The sequence below is a fragment of the Monomorium pharaonis genome, chromosome 1 (assembly GCF_013373865.1).
Source record: "Monomorium pharaonis isolate MP-MQ-018 chromosome 1, ASM1337386v2, whole genome shotgun sequence".
Taxonomy (NCBI): Eukaryota; Metazoa; Arthropoda; class Insecta; order Hymenoptera; family Formicidae; genus Monomorium; species Monomorium pharaonis.
In genome coordinates this window covers 1338887-1360457 of record NC_050467.1, presented here as the reverse complement: position 1 = coordinate 1360457, position 21571 = coordinate 1338887, and the positions used below count along the sequence as shown (strand labels likewise).

The 21571-nt window shown below is 37.3% G+C and overlaps 4 protein-coding genes and 1 long non-coding RNA gene across 6 annotated transcripts; 1 reads left to right on the top strand and 4 right to left on the bottom strand.

The window, feature by feature from the left end:
• Positions 1 to 181: 181 nt before the first annotated feature.
• Positions 182 to 2011, bottom strand: LOC105832996. The gene has a single exon (XM_028192348.2). It carries the CDS (start codon positions 1684 to 1686, stop codon positions 394 to 396), a length of 1293 nt encoding a protein of 430 aa, XP_028048149.2. The 5' UTR covers positions 1687 to 2011; the 3' UTR covers positions 182 to 393.
• A 121-nt stretch (positions 2012 to 2132) lies between these two features.
• LOC105838126 lies at positions 2133 to 11329 on the top strand. Of its 2 annotated transcripts, XR_004964583.1 has the most exons (4): positions 8895 to 9228; positions 9353 to 9460; positions 9558 to 9619; positions 10242 to 10270. It is a non-coding gene; the product is annotated as an uncharacterized LOC105838126 (long non-coding RNA). The 2 variants fall into 2 exon arrangements; XR_004964580.1 differs by lacking the exons at positions 8895 to 9228; positions 9353 to 9460 and adding an exon at positions 2133 to 2959 and having other exon boundaries at positions 10242 to 11329.
• On the bottom strand, positions 3007 to 5166 carry LOC105838120. The gene has a single exon (XM_012683422.3). It carries the CDS (start codon positions 5037 to 5039, stop codon positions 3753 to 3755), a length of 1287 nt encoding a protein of 428 aa, XP_012538876.1. The 5' UTR covers positions 5040 to 5166; the 3' UTR covers positions 3007 to 3752.
• On the bottom strand, positions 5433 to 8737 carry LOC105838121 (E3 ubiquitin-protein ligase RNF34). The gene is made up of 6 exons (XM_012683423.3): positions 8510 to 8737; positions 7940 to 8132; positions 7708 to 7819; positions 6618 to 7011; positions 6359 to 6539; positions 5433 to 6207 (listed from the first exon to the last, which is right to left on the bottom strand). The coding sequence occupies exons 1-6, from the start codon at positions 8684 to 8686 to the stop codon at positions 6032 to 6034; spliced, it is 1233 nt and encodes a 410-aa protein (XP_012538877.1). The 5' UTR covers positions 8687 to 8737; the 3' UTR covers positions 5433 to 6031.
• Positions 10767 to 21059, bottom strand: LOC105838122 (the record flags this gene model as incomplete). Its single annotated transcript, XM_012683426.3, has 5 exons — positions 10767 to 12279; positions 12504 to 12641; positions 12844 to 13183; positions 13350 to 13644; positions 20970 to 21059. Coding segments are annotated over 5 exons (993 nt in total), but the record flags the coding sequence as incomplete, so codon positions are not given.
• Between the last annotated feature and the right edge of the window lie 512 nt (positions 21060 to 21571).

Sequence of the window (21571 nt, the reverse complement as noted above, 5' to 3'; positions counted from 1 at the left end):
CCTGTAAGCTCGTATGACTTTCTGAATATAAACGCTTTCAAGTAACATATATATAACATAGAAACAAGCTTAAACGTAAAATAACAATTTGTTAAACAGCAAATGGAAATTTAAAAAAATAAAATAATTTTCACACAAAAAATTCAATTAAACAAAATTTTTTAAATAAAAAATTTTCTAAATAAAAAATAAAATATTTTTTAATAAAATAGGAAATGAAAAATTTGTATTTTTTTTTATATTTAATTAGCAAAATTAGAGTTGGATTAGTTTTTCATTCACATGTTTACAAATTCAGTTCCATTTTTACTTTATATACTTCATATGCACTGTAATGTTTTCAATATTAAACATGGTTTTTAGTTTATCAGTCGCCCAAATTATACATGTCAGTTATTTACAAAGATTTCTGTAGACTGTTATGTAATGGTTTGCACAAAACACCTGCTTGGGCCAGATGTGTCTACGTGGAGCTAAACAACCAAATGGATTCTTTCCATTATAAAGATAGTCTACTTTCTTATCTAGAATGGCGTTTACTCTATCTACTTCCCGCTCTAATTTCATACAACGTGTAAAGACTAATGGACACTTTTGTTTCGCTAACATCTGTATGCACGATGTCCAACTTATTATAGTAGACGTACAATCTGGGAATTCAAGACCAATATTAAATCTTACAACCACATCTGGTTTTTCATACAACAAGCTGTGAACATAGTCTATATATAGTACATTGTGAAACTCTAACAAAATCTGCTTCTGTAACAATACACAGTTATCGCAAAGGATTAATTTACAATGGGATTTACGCTTTAATTGTGATCCTATCATTACTATCATCAATATTGTTCCAGGCTCCATAAAATGTAGCAGAACTTCCCATGCTTCCGTAGTATTTTCTTCAAGATGACTCGCAACTACAACATGAATAATCAAATTTCCATCTTCTAAGTTGAAGTCTAATATTTGCATAGCATGAAACAACGTTAAAGGATAAGTGAGATATTCTGAGTGATAGGGTTGAAAGTTGTCATGTGACAATTCTGGAAAAGCCTGAATGTCTTCAGTGTAAAGCGAAAATGCAGCATCTACATAGTCATTCATGTTCTGAAACGTATTCTGTTTGGGAACTTGTCGCAGGTAGTCCATGTTCAAAGACCATTTTTCACTTGCATCTAGCAAATTGAAATAAAGACACAGCGACAAGGGAGCACAGGAATCCTTGTGATTAATGCTGTCTCTGTGATCTTTGCAGAAGCTGATGGAGAGGTAGTTCTGGCAATCCTCGAGCAACCAACCGTTTCGTTCGTGGCAAACTGCACATTTTCTCGGAAATATCAACATGTCTGTCTCGGAGGCGTTCAGTTCACGTCCCATCTTGATTGACACCTCCTTCGTGAAGCCCACCAATGCAGTGTCATCAAGATTTCTATTGACGACATCGGATTTGCTCTTTCGCAGCACGTCCTGTATGGCGTCGCACAAGGGTTTATGCTGCTTCCAGTCATGCTTTTGATGCTCGCGACTGCAGTAGGCCATCATTCCGCAGCGACTGCATTTCTTCAACGTGACGCCGTCGCCGTATTTCTTACAAACATGACACATGGTCGCGTAGAAACACCGATTGTAATGACGATCGAAAGACTTACGCCGCAAGGCAGCAAGTTTTTCCTTAAGTTCCATGAGTTCTGTTTAATCTTGACTTTTCGGCGTTCTGTACCGTAAACCACCGTAAACTCTTTACTTTTAATAAAAGAAACAAATGACACGCACGATAGTGCAGGATGTTGGAACGTTGGTGGTTTCGCGGGTCGTGTACATGCGTACTCGGTCATTTATTTCCCGCGCTTATATTTTCCTCGGCTGCTTCAGTACTCTGTGTTCTAAAAAGCGACTAAAATTGGTTATATATTATTAGTTCATTGGTTGGATCCACAGCCCACAGGTATGAACCAATCACATTCGAGCAGGGGCTCGATTCTTGAATTCATTTGCAAAGAAACGTATGCGCAAATACCCGCTCTAACAGAAAAGTTGCAAGTTTATTGGTTAAAAGTCATACGATAGCCAATAAATTTCCAACTTTTCTGTAAGATCAGAATTTGCGAATACGTTTCTCTTGCGAATGAATTCAAGAATAGAGCCCCAGGTCTAATCACCGACTTGAACTCGTCACGCGAGACACGCACGGAGTCGACAAAACGTCCGAGTGGCGTACGTGTGACCATACGTGACTGCAGGCAGGCAGACTCGGCGGTACTCGGTGCTAGTCGGCGCCACTCGGCGTTGCTAGGCGGTTGACCGCCGCGCCTGCGCCGAGTAGCGCCGAGTCACGTACGCCGCTGCCGCCGCCATGTTGCTCCGCGCTCCAGCGCCGGTCGGACGCATCGGACGTTCTGTCGACTTCGTGCGTGTCTCGCGTGTGTCTTTCGCGTATTCAGAATTCGAATTGTGCGCAGCTACGATGTTGAGACTGTGAGAGTGTCGTCGCGAGCCATGTGAGATCGTAACAGAGTACGTAACAGAGGTCGTATGTGTAAAGCGCGACACCGTGCGTTCAGTTTAGAGTAAAGTGTTCGCGTGCGCGTTCGAACAAAGTGTTTGCTCGAAGGAGACGTTCGATAGAATGTCGATCGTGCCAATAATGAAACTTTAATTCGCCGCCACTCAGACGAGACGTACTTTCACGTATTTTTTCAAATGTAACGGTCGCGCCAAGTGAAATTCTCGCGCGCGGTTTACGTTTTACTCGTGTGTGATATATATTCGTAATATCGGGAGTGCCGAATAAAGTATCGGGCGATCGTTATTAATGTGCGATCATTATTAATGTGATTCGAGAACAGCAGGATGATGTCAGCAGAAAGCGGCATCCATGGAGCGACTCGGTATTCCGAAAAAGGAATGTAGCAGTAGCAGCAGCATGCATCAGCATCAGGAGCAGCGACAGCAATCGGTGAGTGAATTTTTATCAAATCAATTATTTGAATTTATATCATGTGTATGTGGTATCGCACATTTATTATAGAACACGATTATGCACATTTGCATAAAACAGATTTAAAATATGTAGCATATAATTATAAAGTTTACGGATATAGCATGAAACAGAACCAAATAAACGTGGACATAGCATAAAAGAGACCCAAAGTCATGCACGGGACTTACATTATCTACGGGATTCATAGATATTTGACTACATAGTTCAATGTGCACATTTTGTGTACATAGAGGCGCTGATGGATGAAAACATCTAAAAACGACGCAATGACGATGACGATGACGATGACCGCTCTCAGGTTCCTCTCTGTATAAATATACGATATATTTTAAACTAACAAAGTTTTGCCTTTACCACAAATTTAGTGAAGGTAATAACTACTGTATTAATATTTCACCTTTAAAAAATGTTTAATAAATATTTCACTACAAATACCTATACATCTTATTGTTAATATAAAGAATTAACAAATGCTTAAGAAAAAAAATTGTTTTTATTACAAAGAAAATCAAAGTTATCACATTAACATTTTATCAAAAAATGTTTCATGCACTTTATTAGAAAAATATAAATTTTATTACAAACAGTATTTTATCTTTATTATAAATCGATGAAAAGTTACAACCATTTATTAACACTTTATGCCGTGTTATTGCGTTTATATATTCTGCTGTTACGTTCAAAAAAATTTTTTTTCTTTTAATATCAATTTCAAACAGCTTTTTGATCATTTAATTATGCATATTAGTTACGAATAAAGACTTTCATAAATAGTTAAACAATAGTTTGAATAAAATACTAGTTCAGCCCCAAAGTTTTTCTGTGGTCTTAGACTAGCAAATGGATTCTTTCCACTATAGAGGTAATCTACTTTCCTGTTCAGGATGGTATTTAATCTTTCTATCTCTTCCTCTAATTCTTCCTTATAACAAGTCAAGATAAACGGACAGTTTTGTTTCGCTAATACCTCTATGGACGACGACCAAGTTTCTCCAGTCGACTTGAGTTCCCACTCTTGAAGACCTATGTCAAATCCTACAATCAAGTCTGGCCTTACAAACAATTGGCTGCACGCATAGTTCTCATATAACATATTGCGAAAATCCAATGAAATCTTCTTCCTTCCTGATATACAGCTATCACAAGTGGATAATTCAAATGAATTGGACTTGCATATTAATTCCGGCCCTATCAATACAATTACTAGAGATATCACAGGCTCTATTAAATGCAGCAGGACTTCCCATGCTGGCAGAGTAGATTCCTCAATGACATTTGCCCCTACAACATGAATGATTAAATCTTTGCTAAATCTTTCTGGGATATAGTCTAACAGTCGCATGGCATGGTACACTGTCAGGGGACGTGAGAGATTGTGTGAGTGTCTAGCTGCCAGAATATCGGATGACATCTCCGAGGAAGCCTCAGTGTTCACATAAGTGCTAATAAATTCGTTCATGTCTCGAAATATATCCATCTTGGAAACATGTTGCAGATAGTCAAGATTCACAAATTGGTTTCCACTTATATCCATTAGATTTAAATGAAAACACAGTTTCAAGGCGTAGCAGAACTCTTTGTGCTCAATGCTGTCCCTGTGATCATTACAAAAGCTGACGGAAAGGCAGTCCTGGCAATCCTCTAGCAATCGAGCGTTCCGCTCGTGGCAGACTTCACACTCCCTGGGAAACATGAGTACCTCCATCTCTGATCTCTCCAAGCGGCGTCCCAGTTTGAACGACACCAGCAGCATGAAGTTCAGCTTCATATTCTTCCACTTCTTCACAGTTACGTCGCGACCCTCCATACTGTGCTCACGCAGCACATCCTGAATGGCATGGCATAGTAATTTATGCCGTTTCCAGTGATGCTTCTGATGCTTCCGGCCGCAATAGGCGATCATGCCACAGCCGCCGCATCTTTTTAATGTGACACCGTCGCCAAATCGTTTACATACGTGACATACGGTCGCGTAGAAGTAAAAATCGTAAAAATCATAATTGTCGTTACTTCTACTTGTCTTTTCAAGTTCCATGACTTTTGCTTGTCTCGTTATATCACGTCACTATCAGTATCAAAGTGACATTTATCAAGCGCAACAAAATTGTCAAAATCGTTGAAATGCCGTGACTGCCGGCCGTGTATGTACATGTGCCACGTGCAATAGTACGCATGCGTACTTGTCGGGCAATTTGTAAGGCTAATCGCGTCGCGTGCTCCCACCATGGACCGGGAAACAACCGACTCTATTGGTTCCTTTTTTCAATTCTGAGAAATGTTTAAAAATTGTTTCGTTAATAATGTAGTTGAGGAAATATAATAATTTTAACGGACACTAAAATTTTAAAAATTAGTTCCAAAAATTCTACAAATTTTAAATTCATTTTAATTCATTCTGCATTCAGAGAATCATCTATTCATTAATTCATCTATATATTATTTATTTTCATAAAAAAGATACAATCTGTACAATATACAGAATTTACAAAATTTCCAGGATCACAGGAGATTGGAGTATTACAAGTGTGCAAACGCACACATACACACAACTCTGTAATACAAAAACTATATTACCTTAACATTATTCATTTTGCGATATATATACATACATATGCAAATATGTATGTATGTATGTACATTGTTTGATATAATCAATACATAATGTAGATATTTAAATTTATTTACAAATACTATCCTCTGCCTAAGAAGAATTCTGATTTATATTTCAAAAAATGCCACAAAATTAACAAATTTAAATTTATCTTGAACTTAAACTTTAAAATCTTATCTTTAAAAAAGCCTAGATATGTCTTGCAGAGCTAATTTTAATTGTATACCGAAATACGCTATAAATTATTGCACAAAAATTTAGTATTTTTTTAATTTTGATTTCTTATTATAAATTCATAATATGTCAGAATCAATCCCTGATAATTTAACAATCTCAGAAATAAAGAGAATGTGTAATAACTCTTCTTAGTCTACAAAATAAAAATCAGTCGCTTTTATATTCTGATCATTGCCTCTTTAGGCTTTGAAGAATCGTACAACACGAACAACATATTGTTTACATATTGGACATTCGGACATTTGTTTGCCACAATTTATGCAACAAGCCATATGGCCGCATTCCAAAATTACACATTCAATCGGCGCGTCCCAACAGATTTTGCACAATTCTTCCTCGCTGAGTTTTTCCACATCTGTAACAATTTATTTATAATAAAAAATAAAAAATAAAATCTATTTATTTTACATTAAAAAATTTATCTCTGCTGTTTGCTGTTAAGATACAATTAATATTATAATTAATTTTAATATAAATTAATATTAGGCTGTGTTATATTACATTACCCTTTCTAGATTGATTATATTCATGCCACAATCTGGACACTTTGTTCATCAAGTCCTGTCTCTCTATGCAGCCTTTATAATCTACACGATTTGTACTCAACAAATTTTTTAATTGTTTAATGCTTAGATATTCTAATTCTGAGGCTTCCTTTATATCCGATAATTGCACTTTATCTGACCACTGTGAAAAGAGAGAGAATAAAATTAAACAATAAATATACATCTCATAAATAAATATTGCTGACAAATACATATATACCGTAGGAATCTCCGTGACTATATCCGATTTTTTCTCGTTCGATGTTTCAGGAACTTCCTCTTGCTCGACGACCACTGGCTCTGGTGCAGTGCTAGGCTCGGTCGAATTACTCTCACTCTCAAATACTTCTTCTATTTCAACATCGCTACTTTTTGTTGGTCTTTCCTCAAGTAATTCACTATCGCTGCTAAGTGGAACACTAATAATCGGACTACTATGACTACTTTCACTTGCTTCTTCCGCCATTTCGACGTCCTCGTTTCTTATAGGTTCTGTTGATGTTTGCACATTTGCACCAAGATCACTAGGTTCGCCAGATTCGCCAGGATTACTCGCACTACTAACGTTTGGCATGTTTTCCATTCTGTTTAAAGCAGAATCAACTGCTCTGGAACTGAATAATTGTATTTACTTTAAAATACTATTTACTTAAAGTATTATTTGTATTTATATAAAATCTATGTATAATCTTAATGCTATTGCAAGTGAATGCAGATGTTATTCAAGTTTAATAGCTTTTGTTAAAATTTTGATAGCTTACAATATTTAACAAGACTTTTTTTTAAATTAAAAAAGTGTTTATTTAATTTTTCTAATATCTTGCAACCAATAAAAAATAATATAAATTTCTAAAAATACTACTTGTTATAAAAGCGTGTCGGAAAGTCGTGGTACAGTTGAAGTCTGTAAGTAGAGTTGAAAATCTGTTACTTTATTGTAATTGTATAAAATTCAAGGGCCCACTCTCCATTAAGTTTCAGTGTTGTTTGGTCCATTGTATTGATTTCATATCGAATAACTTTCTCAAACTTTTGCTCTGACTTAAAATATTTTCATTATTGCTCAGTTACTGCTCCATTTGAATTTAGTTGCATTGCGAGAGAGCTCAAAATGAAATTTTTTTACAGTAGAGTGGCAACTGCATAGTCAAAATAAAAAAAGGTCTCAATTATGTGAAAAAATTTTGATTCAGAGTAATGTTCATAGAAAAGTATGAGAAGCATTTCAGAGTTATGATACAATGAGAGTTCTTGTTACTAAACTGCTGGCTTTCAAAGAGTTAGTAATTAGGCATATTGAATAAACATACTATGGTCCTTCGGCAGCATGTTGCGCTCTGGCGCTTGCACTGTAATCAGAACTCAAGCATGGGTCAGTTCCATTAGCAAAGAGCATTAGTAAATGCACCAAATCTTCTTTTTCTGAAATCAAAGTTCAGCTCTATAAATTAATCTTCAAATCCCTATAAGATTAGTGTTAAATAAGAAGCTGCTATTACAAAGAGATGTATACATAATGGCAAGCAGAATTAATACACGTACCGACGCAACCCTTAACGGAAACCTTCTTTGCCACGAGATACTGGCGCAAGTCTCTAGAACGTATTTGTCTAATCTGATTCCTAATAAGTGGCCTCCTTGACAGCAGGCCACAGCTATCGCAGGTAAACACCTTGTCCAACCGTTTGATCACACATTCGGAGCAGAAATATCTCAGACAGTCCACACATTGTTTCTAGAGAGAATCACACAAGGAATATAAAATAAAAATATATATTTAAATATTAAACCAGGATTTCGAAAATCATTCACCAGATTCAACCAAACGGAATAATCCAAAATTTCTAGCTCACTCTGAATCCTTAATTAAATTAATTAATTAAATAAAAGTCTATGTTACCTAACGTGGAAAATGAGACTCAAGTGTAAAATCGTTAAATAATTTAGTACGCAGTAAATCGGTGACACTTGATGCTACGTCGAGACATTTGCTTAGATAATGTAGAGGTGTTTAAATTCATCGTTCGGACACGCGTGGCTCGACGGGGTTCGAGGTCCCTTTGGGACGTTCAGCGAGGGTAAAAAAGTATCGGGGGGGGTTTCCGAACTCACTTTTCTCTTGAACAGGTTGAACTTGGCGTTGCAAGCTTCGCAAGCCATTTCGCTCAGGGGTCTCCCGCAGCCGCCCGTTCGTCGGCCCGTCGTTTGTCGAGGATAATCTCGTTTCGCGCGCCGTAAAATATTGCTGCGCTGAGATGACGAATGGGAGCTGTACGTTGTATTCTGCATGAAAATCTAAAATCTGTCGCGAACGCCGGACGCGTAACGACAAGCGTAACCCCACGTAACCCTTTTTTCTTTAGATCGATAGCTCCACGGTGTTGTTATCGGTTCGGCACGATAACGATGCTTCCAAAGGGAAGAAAGGACAAAGACGCTTGTCCGATAAAATAGAAATGCAATGTGTCGCATGTCGATGAAATAGATCCCTATCTTTCGTTTGCTTATCGATTGAACAGAAGTATTATATGGTAAAATAAGTTATTGCAATTTCGTAAGAGCGAAGAAAAATATAATTGCCGTTTTTCTTCGACGCCCACAGCGATTATAAATTTGTAAATATTATAATTTATCTTTGTTTAATATTTGAGAAACAACGAAGACGAAATGTTTAGCTCACGGCACTGTGAGCTATGTCAAAGCGAACGCAGGTCTTTCGTTTACCGATAATATTAGTGAAAACGCGCGATTCAAAATTTGAAGGCTAGTAGCATTAGCATCCGAGTGCCCAGGTCGTCAAATAATTTATTTAAAATATAGAGAAAATATAAGTAAGTTATATCGAGATTAAAGTTAATCTTTATTGGTACAAGTGAACCTAAATTCAACAATAGCCTACTGCGAAACTTAGAACATCATCCTTAACCTATTTTTAAGATAAATTATGATTTGTAGGAAATGCACAAGAGGATTAAAGTAGTATATATGCATACAGTTCGATGAATTTGGAAGGATATATAAAGTTATACAAGTAAATATTAGTACAAAGAACTATCCATGACTGTAAGAATCATATTTGATATAACTTTTTAATAATTTATATTAGAATCATTTGGAAATCACACATTTTGATACCATTATGACTTTTTGTTTATCTTAGGTAGCGAGGCCAGGTTTAAATCGTCATGTTGGAAATCCATTGGACATTATTCATTGTGTCCAGTATGTAAGAATTAATCCAGTATGTAAGGCGTAGTCTACAATGATGATTTAAGCTTTAAACCATAAAAATTGACCAATTAGTTGATTTTTATAAAAATACTCAATTGTGATTAATTAACTTCTTAAAGCTTAAGTCTTCATTGTAGACTACGCCTAAGAAAGAATTTAAGTATTAGATTTAAGTACTTTGCACACAATAGAATGATATTAAAGACAATATTGATTTAATATTGTGATATTACTATTCGTCTATTTTATAATTGTTTTAAAGATAAACTAAAAAATCAATTTGACGCACAGTGAATTTTTTATGTAATGTATAATAGATACAAATGACTAAAATGTAAGGCATAAATGTGTTGTACAACAACTTATTTAGCTATATAGTCTTTGATAAGAAAATTAATTCTAAAATTTTAATTTTTATTGCTAATATCTATATGTAATAAATATTCTCTCTAATATCCTCCATTGTGCACAACAACTTAGACTATTGATTGCGTAGGCTGACTAAACTGTGGACTAAATTGCTCTTAGAAACTCCATTTTAAAATTTGTCCCAAGTGACCAATCCAGGTAGTTGACGCTTCATTGTTATTTATGTTTGGGTTGTCTTTCACAGGCTACCAATTGCTAGTCTGACTAGTAAAGAATCATTTAAGGATTTTCAAAAATGATGATTTTACAATGTAGACTGCGTATCAGGTATCTATTTCATGAGAATTGAAAAACTAGAATTGGAAAAGCTGGATGAATGAGAATTAACCAATCAGGGTTCAATCAGGGTACTATAGTTGAAACGAAATCGTGAAGAATTGACAATTTTAATTTGATATGGATACTTTATTGTACAGGTAAAAATTTTGATGCGGGAGATCTCCTTAATAACGATATTAATTGACATTTTCAATACAAAAATAACAAACATTGTAGAAATTTTAAGGAAATAATTGAATAATCTCAATCCTATTCTATACAGTTTAATAATACATACCCCAATCAAATTGATTATTCAAGGATTATAGAAAATATAATAGTTATTACAGCAGTTCATATTTTTTTCTAGAGGTCAGATTCTCTCTTTTTGTATATATTATATTATCTTTATGCTGAAAAATTAGGTAGAAGAAGTATAAAAAGTCGTATATTTTTAGAAAACATTTTATTGCAATTATCATTTGTATTTTACACTCGTTCACACAATACTTCATAAATAGTTCATTTAAACAATCAGCAATAAAACAGCTGTACCAAGAGATACTATGATACACATTACTATTTATATTATGGCAGCATGGTATCGTATTCCGGAATTCTTGTATACTCGGTACGTGCTGTAATAACTCATTGCACAGGACTGTCTCAAAGTTATCTGTCTATCTAATGTCAATGTTTAGGATCTCATAAAGAAACTTAAAAATTTATTAGAAAGAAACTAAAACTTTAAAATTTTAAGCAATATTAGATTAAGGTTTCTGGCCTTTCAGCCGAGAACTCCGCGTTGACATGAGTGAACAACTATAGTGGCAAATTGTGAATTTTAATTCTATACTCGAATTATTGTACAAGCTTAATTTTCACTCTGTAAGATTTAGATAGATTGTATGTGAAAAAATTAAATTACAATTATTCCTAGCGATAGCTCTCTAACAAAAGTTCAATTATATATACAATGAAATATATATATAATTATTAATATAAATTAATAACTTATACGTATGCGAGAGGAAATTCTTATTCAACTTTCATTCCTATATGATCACACAACGCACGAACGTTCCATTGTTCATTCGTGCCTCTTCTCGTGGACCTGTCAATCCTTTCGTAACTACATATGGCTAAATCAAAATACTTTTACGCTGTACAAAACAACAAAACGCTTAAAACAACGGTCATTAGTGTCACGTGTTGTTTTACAATGCCAGCGACTAGCCGAAACTTTTGACAGTTTCTCATTGCAGTACGTTATTGAAATGAAGACATTTTGGTCACTAGAAGGAGAGAACGACATCCCTCTCAGTTCAGTAGAACTGCGAGTGATCAATCAGGTTCACTAAAAAGAGATTCCACACTATGCACCTCTCTCTTAGTATCACCAAGAATAGCGCGCTCATTCCAGATGTTTTCATTTCAACGCAGTACACATATGTGCCATTATACGTGTTTATTCTCGACCAAGAACTCGGTCTATCACGTTATCATAGTCATAGATAATGGTAATCCCTCTATATCAATCCGTTATGTTATCTATTTATCAGCCTTTCTTTACAAAAGAATTTTTTCCCGTATTTACAGCGCGTCGTTTAGTGTGTTAATTTCTGATTTATGTCTTAATTAATAAACGGTATCTTCTCGCATGCAACGGATTCAGAGTCAAACGACTTCGGCCTGAATAAGATGCGATTAAGTAACGAGAACAAATTAGTTCTCTTTCGCATTTTACTTCAACGAAATTCATTGTAGAGAATCTGCGCTCGGGAAAAGGAGAATGACGAGGGATACCAAGGATAACTATAAATATAAAATTAAACTACATAGGGTGTATAGAGTCCTTTGTGTTCTGCTCCGATATCCTTGTGAGAGGCTCCTCGTCGAGATCGTTGGAGATTTGATTCCAATGTTCATCCTCCTCGTTCTCCTCGTCGTGCAACGAATCTTTCCTGAAAGACAGCGTTCTTTATTAACATAACAAGGATTGAAAACTAGAAAAAATTATCGAAATTGACTTTTCTATATTTTAATTAAAGTAAAAATTTTTACAGGAATTCTTTTTTATGAAAATTTTTGAATTTCTTAAGGGTATCATTTTCTGATTAGGCCCAATTGAAGTAAATTCTAGGGGATTAAGATCAATTAATATTTTGATTAATATTTGAATACTCACTGGTACTTATTATTGGATGGCAAAAATAAGGATTTCGGGCAGTCTTTGAAGTAGGGCCAGCATTCACCGTGGAATTTCCCGCGGTTTTCAGCCTCGACGTATTCCTTGAGGAGGTTTGCGAACGGCGATCGGCTGGCGCTGAAGACAAAACGTCTGAATTTAACATTTTTATATTTTTTATATAAAAAAATTGGGGGGTGGTTCTCAAATAAAACTTTATTAATGGCATGCAGAACAAATCTATTGTGCTTCCACAATTTACAATTATGATGCCGAATTCTAGCAAAAACAATTACATTCTTTCAAGATTCTTTACAATTTTATGTACCGGTCTACTCACGTGAAAAAGAGCTTCAACATTTCGCCGATCAGCCCGAAATTGTTGAGGTGATGACCCTGAACTTCGCAAATTGCCCTCAATAGACACGCTTTTCCATTCATTCCCAGCGTGCTCAGCATATCCTCAGCGGTGCCGTAGAGCAAGGCCCGTTCGCCACCGTGAAACGCATTTCTTGGCACCTCCATCATGTCCCGTTTGTGTAATCTACGTTTGATAAATGCTGCGATGAAGTCCGCCATCATCATGCCGGCCTGTCGGCTCTTTAACTTTCTGTCGAAACTCGGTGGCAGCGCGCCGTACGGATTCTCATTGTCCGTCAGGCCCAGCTTGTCGAAGTCGACTGAGTAAAAAAAACATAATTATAACATAACATTTGCTATTTTCTTTAGGACTCGAGTAGAACACAAAAACTTAACGACATAACTTTAAAGTGATTTTTTAAATCATTGCCATATTTAAGAATTTATCCCAAGATTATCGTTAAAGATTTATCAAAGTTCACTCACTCGTGAACGGTAGACTGATGGTCATATTGCTAAGGAAGCCGTAAGGCGGGTGTCGAACAAAGGGTAACGCCAACGTCGGCGTAATCGTCATGATGGTACCAGGTGGTAATGCGATCCGTCCGTCGTTCGTGAACCAGAAAACCCTTTTCTGCCTATGATGCGACGTTTGACGAGAGGGTCCACCTTCGCGAACGGTACCGTCAGAACCATCGGAGCCGAATGTAGAGGATGCCATGAGTACGGTCAGACCGAGCAACAGCAGAAGACATCCTCTTTGCGACATCCTTTGCGGTTGCTGCAACGAGACATCTGTTTGGACCATATTGTCACAAATACCAAACATTACGTGCATGGACGGACAGCGAGCTTTAAATCGGTGATTTTTTTTTGGTATTTAAGTTCAACAGCGGATCTCCCTCGGACGAAGAGATTCGCAAAGGTCGCAGAGGAGGGAACTAATGGGTGACCAAGCAGTATCGACTGGGGACCGTAGATTGGATTAATAGTTTTATTTGCGAACGAAACGCGCGGATCCGCGTATAATAATTCTCGTTCCTCAATGGCCCGCCAGTGCCATTCGAGTAGACCGCACGACAGACCCCGCGAAATTATTTGCAATAAATCCTCACGATGCGCGCGTATACACGATGTATCGCAGCTATGAGACTTACGGTACCCGCGCTATCTCGAATCAGGCGTCAAGGAAAAACTCTTCTGCGACAGGTATTGCCAATGGTTTTCATCGTCTCTGTCGGCGACTTACATCCTGTTCGCGCAAGAATGGATGGCGCGCGCACGAGAAAATTTTCCCCTGATTGATATTCGGAACGGGTAGTGCAGCTCGTGCTGTCCAATTCGATCAATTAGAAATTTAATTTGTGGGTAAAGCGAATAGAGTGCCTCTTGGAGGGATAACTGTGTCCTCTCGTCGCGCGATAAGCTAAACTATCCATTTATCACGTTATTGAAAATTCGCATCTGAGAGAGATGTCGAGGCGTATGTCGCACAGATGCTTTGTGAACAAATATTTTAGCGAACCGAAATAGGTTGCTTTTGTAAAGAGAAGCCTGAAACGAGCTGCTAAACCAGCGTAACCCAAAAATGGTGAGATCTCGAAAATATTTTAAGTCTATTATGGTGTAAAAATGATGAATAGATCTTTCTTAAGTCACGGTAGGCCACGTATAAGACTCTAGGTATAAACATAGTCTGCATGCGGTTTGACATGCACCCATACCGTTTACACTATAATAAATCTAAAATATTTTTAGATCTCAGTGTCGTTTCCTGGTTATTTTTTAGGATCATTTGCGGTTGAATGTTTTCTACTGAAAACACCAGTAAACTTTTAAGGGTCGGTTGTTCCAACTTCTTGGTAAATTTACATATCAGGTAAATATATGTTTGTCTTTATTTATTTAAGAAAAGAAATGAAGATAGACACATGCTTACCTAGGTAGGTAAGCAATTTTCCAAGAAGTTGGAACAACCGACCTTAAGTCACATAGCGAGTATTTATACTAAAGTTCCAGGTAACTTATTTCAAGTCTGGTTACTAAAAAGCGAGGCCTAGACTATATGAAGCTAGATCAGATCAAAAGTGTTGTACAGTAAGGAATTTAAATCATTTAGGTCGAATTTAGGGATGTAAGTCGTGACGTAAATGCACAGTGTAAACCCTATATCGGTTTTGAGTGGAAAAACGTTCAACCGTTTTATCTCAATGTTTCCGTTTCTATTACGTGATCGGAGCGCAACAGAGGATATCACATCATACACATACACACGCCGCACAGGTGCATACTTGCGATGAAATTACATAGTGCACCGTTTTAATTATGACGGACGTGCCGCGGAACGTATGTCGATCGCGAGCCTCATGGTTACTTATCACGCACCTCTCTTCCCCTTTAAACTGTGCCATCTCTACTTGTTGGTCACCAGGACGACAAGCCAAGGTCACACGTTAGGTTTTATGTGAGGTGACCAGACTCTGCTCTAGAAAAATTGCAGGTTGTACACGCGTTTTGCCCGTCTGCCTCATTTGTGGTGTCCGCCTTCTTTTTCCTGCGAAACGGACTGCGCGCCTCGGAAATCGAGCTCCGATATTGGTATATAATTTGCCTTAAATATCGATAACGTTTACATTTTGTACAACTTTTTTCTTCTCCGAGAATAATTCCTAATTTTTTTTGCACAAACCATCAATTACTTGTTACATAATTTACACGAAACAACCATCCATTACTTGTTACATACATAATTTACACGAAACAATTTTTATTTACATAAATTTATTTTAAAAAATAAGAAGTAGAAAATAAGTACGAATTCTCGATTAGTAATAAAAACTATTACACCGAGTTTCATCTTTTCACAGGGATGTAAAAACACTCCAGATAATTCTACTCTCAGGTTAAATCTTCTGAGAGCCCATTATTAAAAAATACATGAATACAATTTTCGTATAAACGTAACTAGTCGACGAGCATTTAATTCTTTAATTGCGGCATAAATTGCTGACATATTTGCGAGAAAGAAAAGGTCAATATCCTCGTATCACGTACCGTTTTTTTTATAAAATCTACTTAATTCTGAACTCCATTTATTTTACGCAATCGTGCTTCGAATATCTTAACAGACGAACGGTCATCACCCTCGAAGAGGAGAAAAAGGTGTAAAGAGAAAAAAAGTAACGTTTCTGTGCGTATTATTTTTCTCGAGAAATCACCGGAAGCATCGTTGAAAAATCGGAAACACCGGAAACATCGACTCGATTCGATTTAGATTGACCCACATTGTTTAGTGCGTGGCGTGAGTTAAAGTTCGACAGGCGGAAGAGAGGAGAAAAAGATGGGCTTGACCGCTATAAGCGCATCGTGCGGAATACAAAATGATTGACCCCCATATTTCGATATGTGCACTGTGTCGTGTCCGGCTGATCGCTTTAAATTAAACCACCTGGGTAATCAGGTCCCGGCCACTGATATCGGGTCGCGCGCGCTTTTGACGAAGCACCGTTAGTTTAGCTCGTAAAAAAAACCAGGTCGATTTTAAGATCTGGTTCCCGCGGACGATCCCGACCGTGTTCGCGTGTTCGAGCACTCTTCCGGGGTGAGGACGCGACAGGATTCGGTAATAATAACGTTCACCGGCCTGCTAAATGCAGACAATACGGAATCGGGGCATCGGTGATCGGCTTGGAAACATTTTTTCACGCGAACGGAATTCTTATTATTGTTAAAACGATGCTAAAATTGCTTGTGTTACTGAACGACGTGCAATCGTACTTTTCTGTTTATTTCTGCTTTTCTTATGCATAATAAGATATTTGTCGAAATAACAGAAAAATAATGGAAAAAAAAAATCTTCAAGCTAATAGAAAATATGCAAATAATAGGTGCGGGAAAATACAAAAATACAGAACGGAAGCAAGAGACTGCGCGCGCGGAATTGCAGAATTTGTAAAAACTTTCGTTTCCGATAAAAAAAACTCCGGGTGAAACAACACGCCGTGATTAACCTTGGATTTTCGCCGCCGGAAGTCATAACGCCGAAGCAGCATGCCACAATCGGACTTTGATTTTCGCCGACTGAGGTAACGACCGCGACCGTAACGCCTCGTACCTCGTGCGGAAATCAGAAATTTTTCGAGATTCTTCGCCTCTTTTTTAATTCTAATTTTTTGCTCTACCTAGGCTATTATGGTTATTTATGTGACATAAATGATTCTAGGTATATAACTTAAACTAAAAAAATTCTACCCGCGTTTAAATAATACATAAGAACATTATAAAACTTTTAGTTTATGATTTTGAAGCTTATAAAAATCAAACATAAGAAGTACAATCTGAATTATGTGCTCGATTGGTAATACATGACTCTCCACTATTTCTGAGAGATGCTGCACGTTAGAAAGTTTTATCGCTTTATTATATAACACATTTCTCGATGTTATCACGTCTTCCTCGCCCGAGATCAACGCTCGTTCTCCACGTTGACTTCGCGAACTGAATTTGCCGTTAGTTTTCCCAATGCTTGAGTTTGTCGTCCAACGAATAAAATATACTCATTAATTAGTATCCATAATCGAATCTTATATTGAAGATCAACTGAAATACTATCTCAAAATCAATATAGAGTCTCATCGATCAATATAGAGTCGTATTAGTATCTTAGGACGTTACTTGAGATGATCTCGAAATAAGTCTCGGCTATGATTACCTTAATCCAACGCCTAAGTTAATTCGCGATTGAGTTACAGCGAACTGGCTTCAACGTAGCATAAATAAACGCAAACGTTACGGTTTCGCTTTGCACGCAGCTTGCAAAACCGAGACTCCGCCTCGCGATCTTTATATGCAACCATATACAGATGCACATTTTACGTTCCCTCGCATCAAAATGCAACGAATTCCTGACCTAGTGCCTTCTATACTCGCGCTTAACGGTAGCTTCGTTATAATACGCGCCGTACTTAAAGAATCGCGTTCTCGATCATTTTCGCGAGGTAAAAAGAAAAAGAGGGAGAGAGGAGACGAGGAGGAGGGAATCGTTACTCCGAAACGCGGGATGAACATGGAGAAACGCATTCGATTCATTCACGCACTTGTCGACGGCTCCTGACGACTCCAAATGACTTGAACACAGCTTTCCAAAGTCGATGGATGAGGCACCATCATGGAGGGTATGACCCTGCGCACAATAGAAGAAGCTATTAGAAATAGCTAGAATTAGCTATTAGAAATAGGAACTGGAATTTTAGATTTAAGTTTCCTCAATGAACGCACAATGATACGGGTAAAATGTAAGGCGAATAAATGTGTCGGGCAAAGATATAATTTATTATTTATTTATATAGAGGAGGAAACTGACTCTAAAGTTCCAATTTCTATTCTTATATCTAATATTTCTTCATTATATGCGCAGGGTCTAGCACTCTGCTTGACCACCGGTCTCTAAGGCCAGAACGTCTTACTCGCGAATCGCGACCAGCGTCGTTGAATTAATTTACGATGCGCGTAGCCACGTGTGTCGGAAAGTAATTACCGTGCACTCGTAACACTGCTCTCTAAGTGTAAACGACACGTGCGGTTGTTTTGCCGTGCGGGCAATTACGTCGGGAGAGCTGGGGTTTAATTATTATATAGAATGTAATATATTGTAGAAAAAGCACGTATTGCCGCGTAATGCCAAAAGGTATATTAGAACATTGACAGGACTTTAATGGTTTCTTTCGATATACACGCGTATCGGATATCAGTGATGATATAATTTTTTAAAAAATTGTAAGGAAAGATGCGTGTATCGTGATATGAGGATAAAGATGTATTTAAATATCGAGATAATGTACAGAAATTTATACGACATGGTAAAAATGTATTTTTCTCTTAAAATAATTTAGTATCTTTTTTAAAGTTTATTTTTCTTGACAATTGTCTACGGATTTCACTGGGGTACAGTTGGCGTTCATACGAAAGCGAGCGTGACGATTTGCAAATATCTTGGTGCGATTATGCCACGTGCTATTATAGAAATTGCAAATATGAATTTAAGGTGTCAATAATACAAGGTTTTGCTTTGCAATAAGAATTAATTAAAAAGAATTGTCATCGTTAAGAGTACTGAGAGAATATAATATAGATTTGAAATGAAGGAAGAGAAAATAATATTAGAATATTAGATTCTGAATTTACTTTAATAGAGAAGAACCAATTAAATATCGCGGAAAGAGTAAATCGGGAATCAAAGAGAAATAATGCGTATAAAAAAAAAAGATCTTACTGAGGTATCAAAAAATTTTGCTATTTGGATTTGAAAGTAGTTTTGTTAAACCATTGAAATATTGCAAGGTGCATGGTTGCTAACATACTAAAACTTTTTGCATGCTTTTATATTATATAGTTCTGTATATAATTTTTTGTGGTCCAAATGGACGAAATTATTTTCAGATCTGTATCTAATTCTCTCTGTAAAAAAGTCTTTCAATGAAAAGTTTACTATCGGAGATTCTGCGTCTCCACGCGTGATGATAATACAAGAAAACAATCGTTCAGGATCAACTACGTTTGGTTCTGGAGACTTGTACCCGAACCGGTCAAGTAAGTTCCATTCGGTTCCATAAGTACACCTACGGAAAATCCGGATTTCCAAATAGAAACGCAAAATACACGGGCAACGAAACGTTCGCACGCGAAACAGCGATCTTGACACGTAGCTTTATAATACCATATATATTGATAATACGATACGCGTGTATTGCGTTTGCACAAGAAGAACGAGAGGGCTAATGTAGTACTCGTGTCAAAGAGATCTAGCTGTTGACAGCTTAATCGCGCGCAATCAATCGCGGGACACATCTCTGTGCGAGACCTTCCTAGTAAAGCGGTTTCCCAACGGCCTCCGTTCCATTTCGGAATTTCGGAGCTCGCGGACGAAAGTGCATCTCTGCGTAGATCGAAATTGAGTGTTTGGCATTGCTTCTGTTTTAGAAAATACTCATACCGGGAGAGTACTGTGAAAATGTGTACGCGCAACCGTTATGCCACGCGTAACCATGTCGATCATAAGTAATCATAAGCCTCGCGTATTCACTACGCGTGCTTAACCACGGAGATTAACCCGTTCGCTTACTTCAGCAAACCGGCACTCGTCCTGCGATCCACCTGTCCATCATCGCGGCAACGCTTTTTCGAATACGGAGAAAAAGAAAAACGCGCCGAGCGGCGGTGCCGTCAGGCGACGTTGGGAAGAAAGAGGTTCGGAAGGAGTTCGACGCTCGATTAAGCCTGACATCGCCCAGGAAGGGAAGAAATGCGGCTTCTGCGGCCACTTGTTGCCGACATAAAAAGAAATTTCGCCATGAAAGAACGTTTGTTTCTCGCGTCGTGAAAATAAAAATACAACCGTTCAAATAAGAGAGAAGAAGGTGGTATTACAGCTGCCATTTTATCCGATAACTTTATTAATATTTTAAATTGAAAACTTACCAATTATATCAAGGTATTCTTTAATGGATTCTAGACTTAAATGTTATTGTTCAACTTTGTATATTTCGAAATACGTACAATCGAATTAAAAAATTGATCAAAAAACACTCAAGTGTACATACATTTGTGTAGTAATACTCAAGTGTAAAAAAAAAGAGGAATAATACGTAATTAAATGTAACTTGGAAGAGAGTTTTAAAATGTGTGTGCCCGAAAATAAAAATAATAAATGTCGGCTATTATATTAACGGCAGGTTATAAGACAAATAATTCCACAAGTAATTATTAGAATTCATCATCTAATAACAAAGATAAATAGTCATACACGGAGCCCATAATAACACCCTCTTCTCTATCTCCATAGCGAAACAATACATTCTTATAAGAATGCGCTTTAAATATATTTGGCAGAAGTAGATGTACAAGATTTTAAAATTATAGGGGAGGAAAAAATGCTCATGATACGTAAGGCGGTAAAATTTTGAATTACAATAGTTCATAAGCGCTGACGAGAACCGAAATAGAAAGGGAATTACGAAAGAAGGGAGTAACAGCTGACTCTCACTTTCCCTCTTTTTTTTTTTTATTTATCATCAACTTCGTCATTTATTGTACGAGTATCAATCTTACCTTTTGTACAGCTGCAGGTGCGATACTTCGCTGACTACCGGCGGGACAATATGTGGGGTAATCTTGACATACACTGATTAACAGAGTTGATTAACAGTCCCGCATCACGGTGCAACGCACAACGATTGCTTCGATGCCCTTCTTGCAGGTGGACACCTTCCTTATGCCTTTACTCTATTTCGGCGTGTGTGTATGTGTAATGTATGTGTGGTGTGTGAAAAAGAGAAAGAAAGAGAGAGAGAGAAGAAGGATTCTTCGCGCGTACGCGCGCATCATGCGCACCTCAGCTGGCGCGCATTGTTGGCCGTGAAAAATGGAACAACGCGCAAGAAAAAGGCGAGCGTAAAGTGATCTAGTTCCTCCCGTGCGTTTTTAATGACCACCCATTCCGCGCTGGTTGGCGAATGGACGAACGATCGGCCGAACGGATATCGAATATGAACACGCTCCTCCTGATTGCGGTTACAATCTATCATTGCAGACAGTCCGATAGCCCTTATCCAGAAACTTCATTTCACGTTGCCGCACGCCTTTTCCCGCAGCTTTTTTTCTTATCTTATGATTTCTGATCCTTAAGTCTGGGTTCGGTTTTTTTTTTTCGC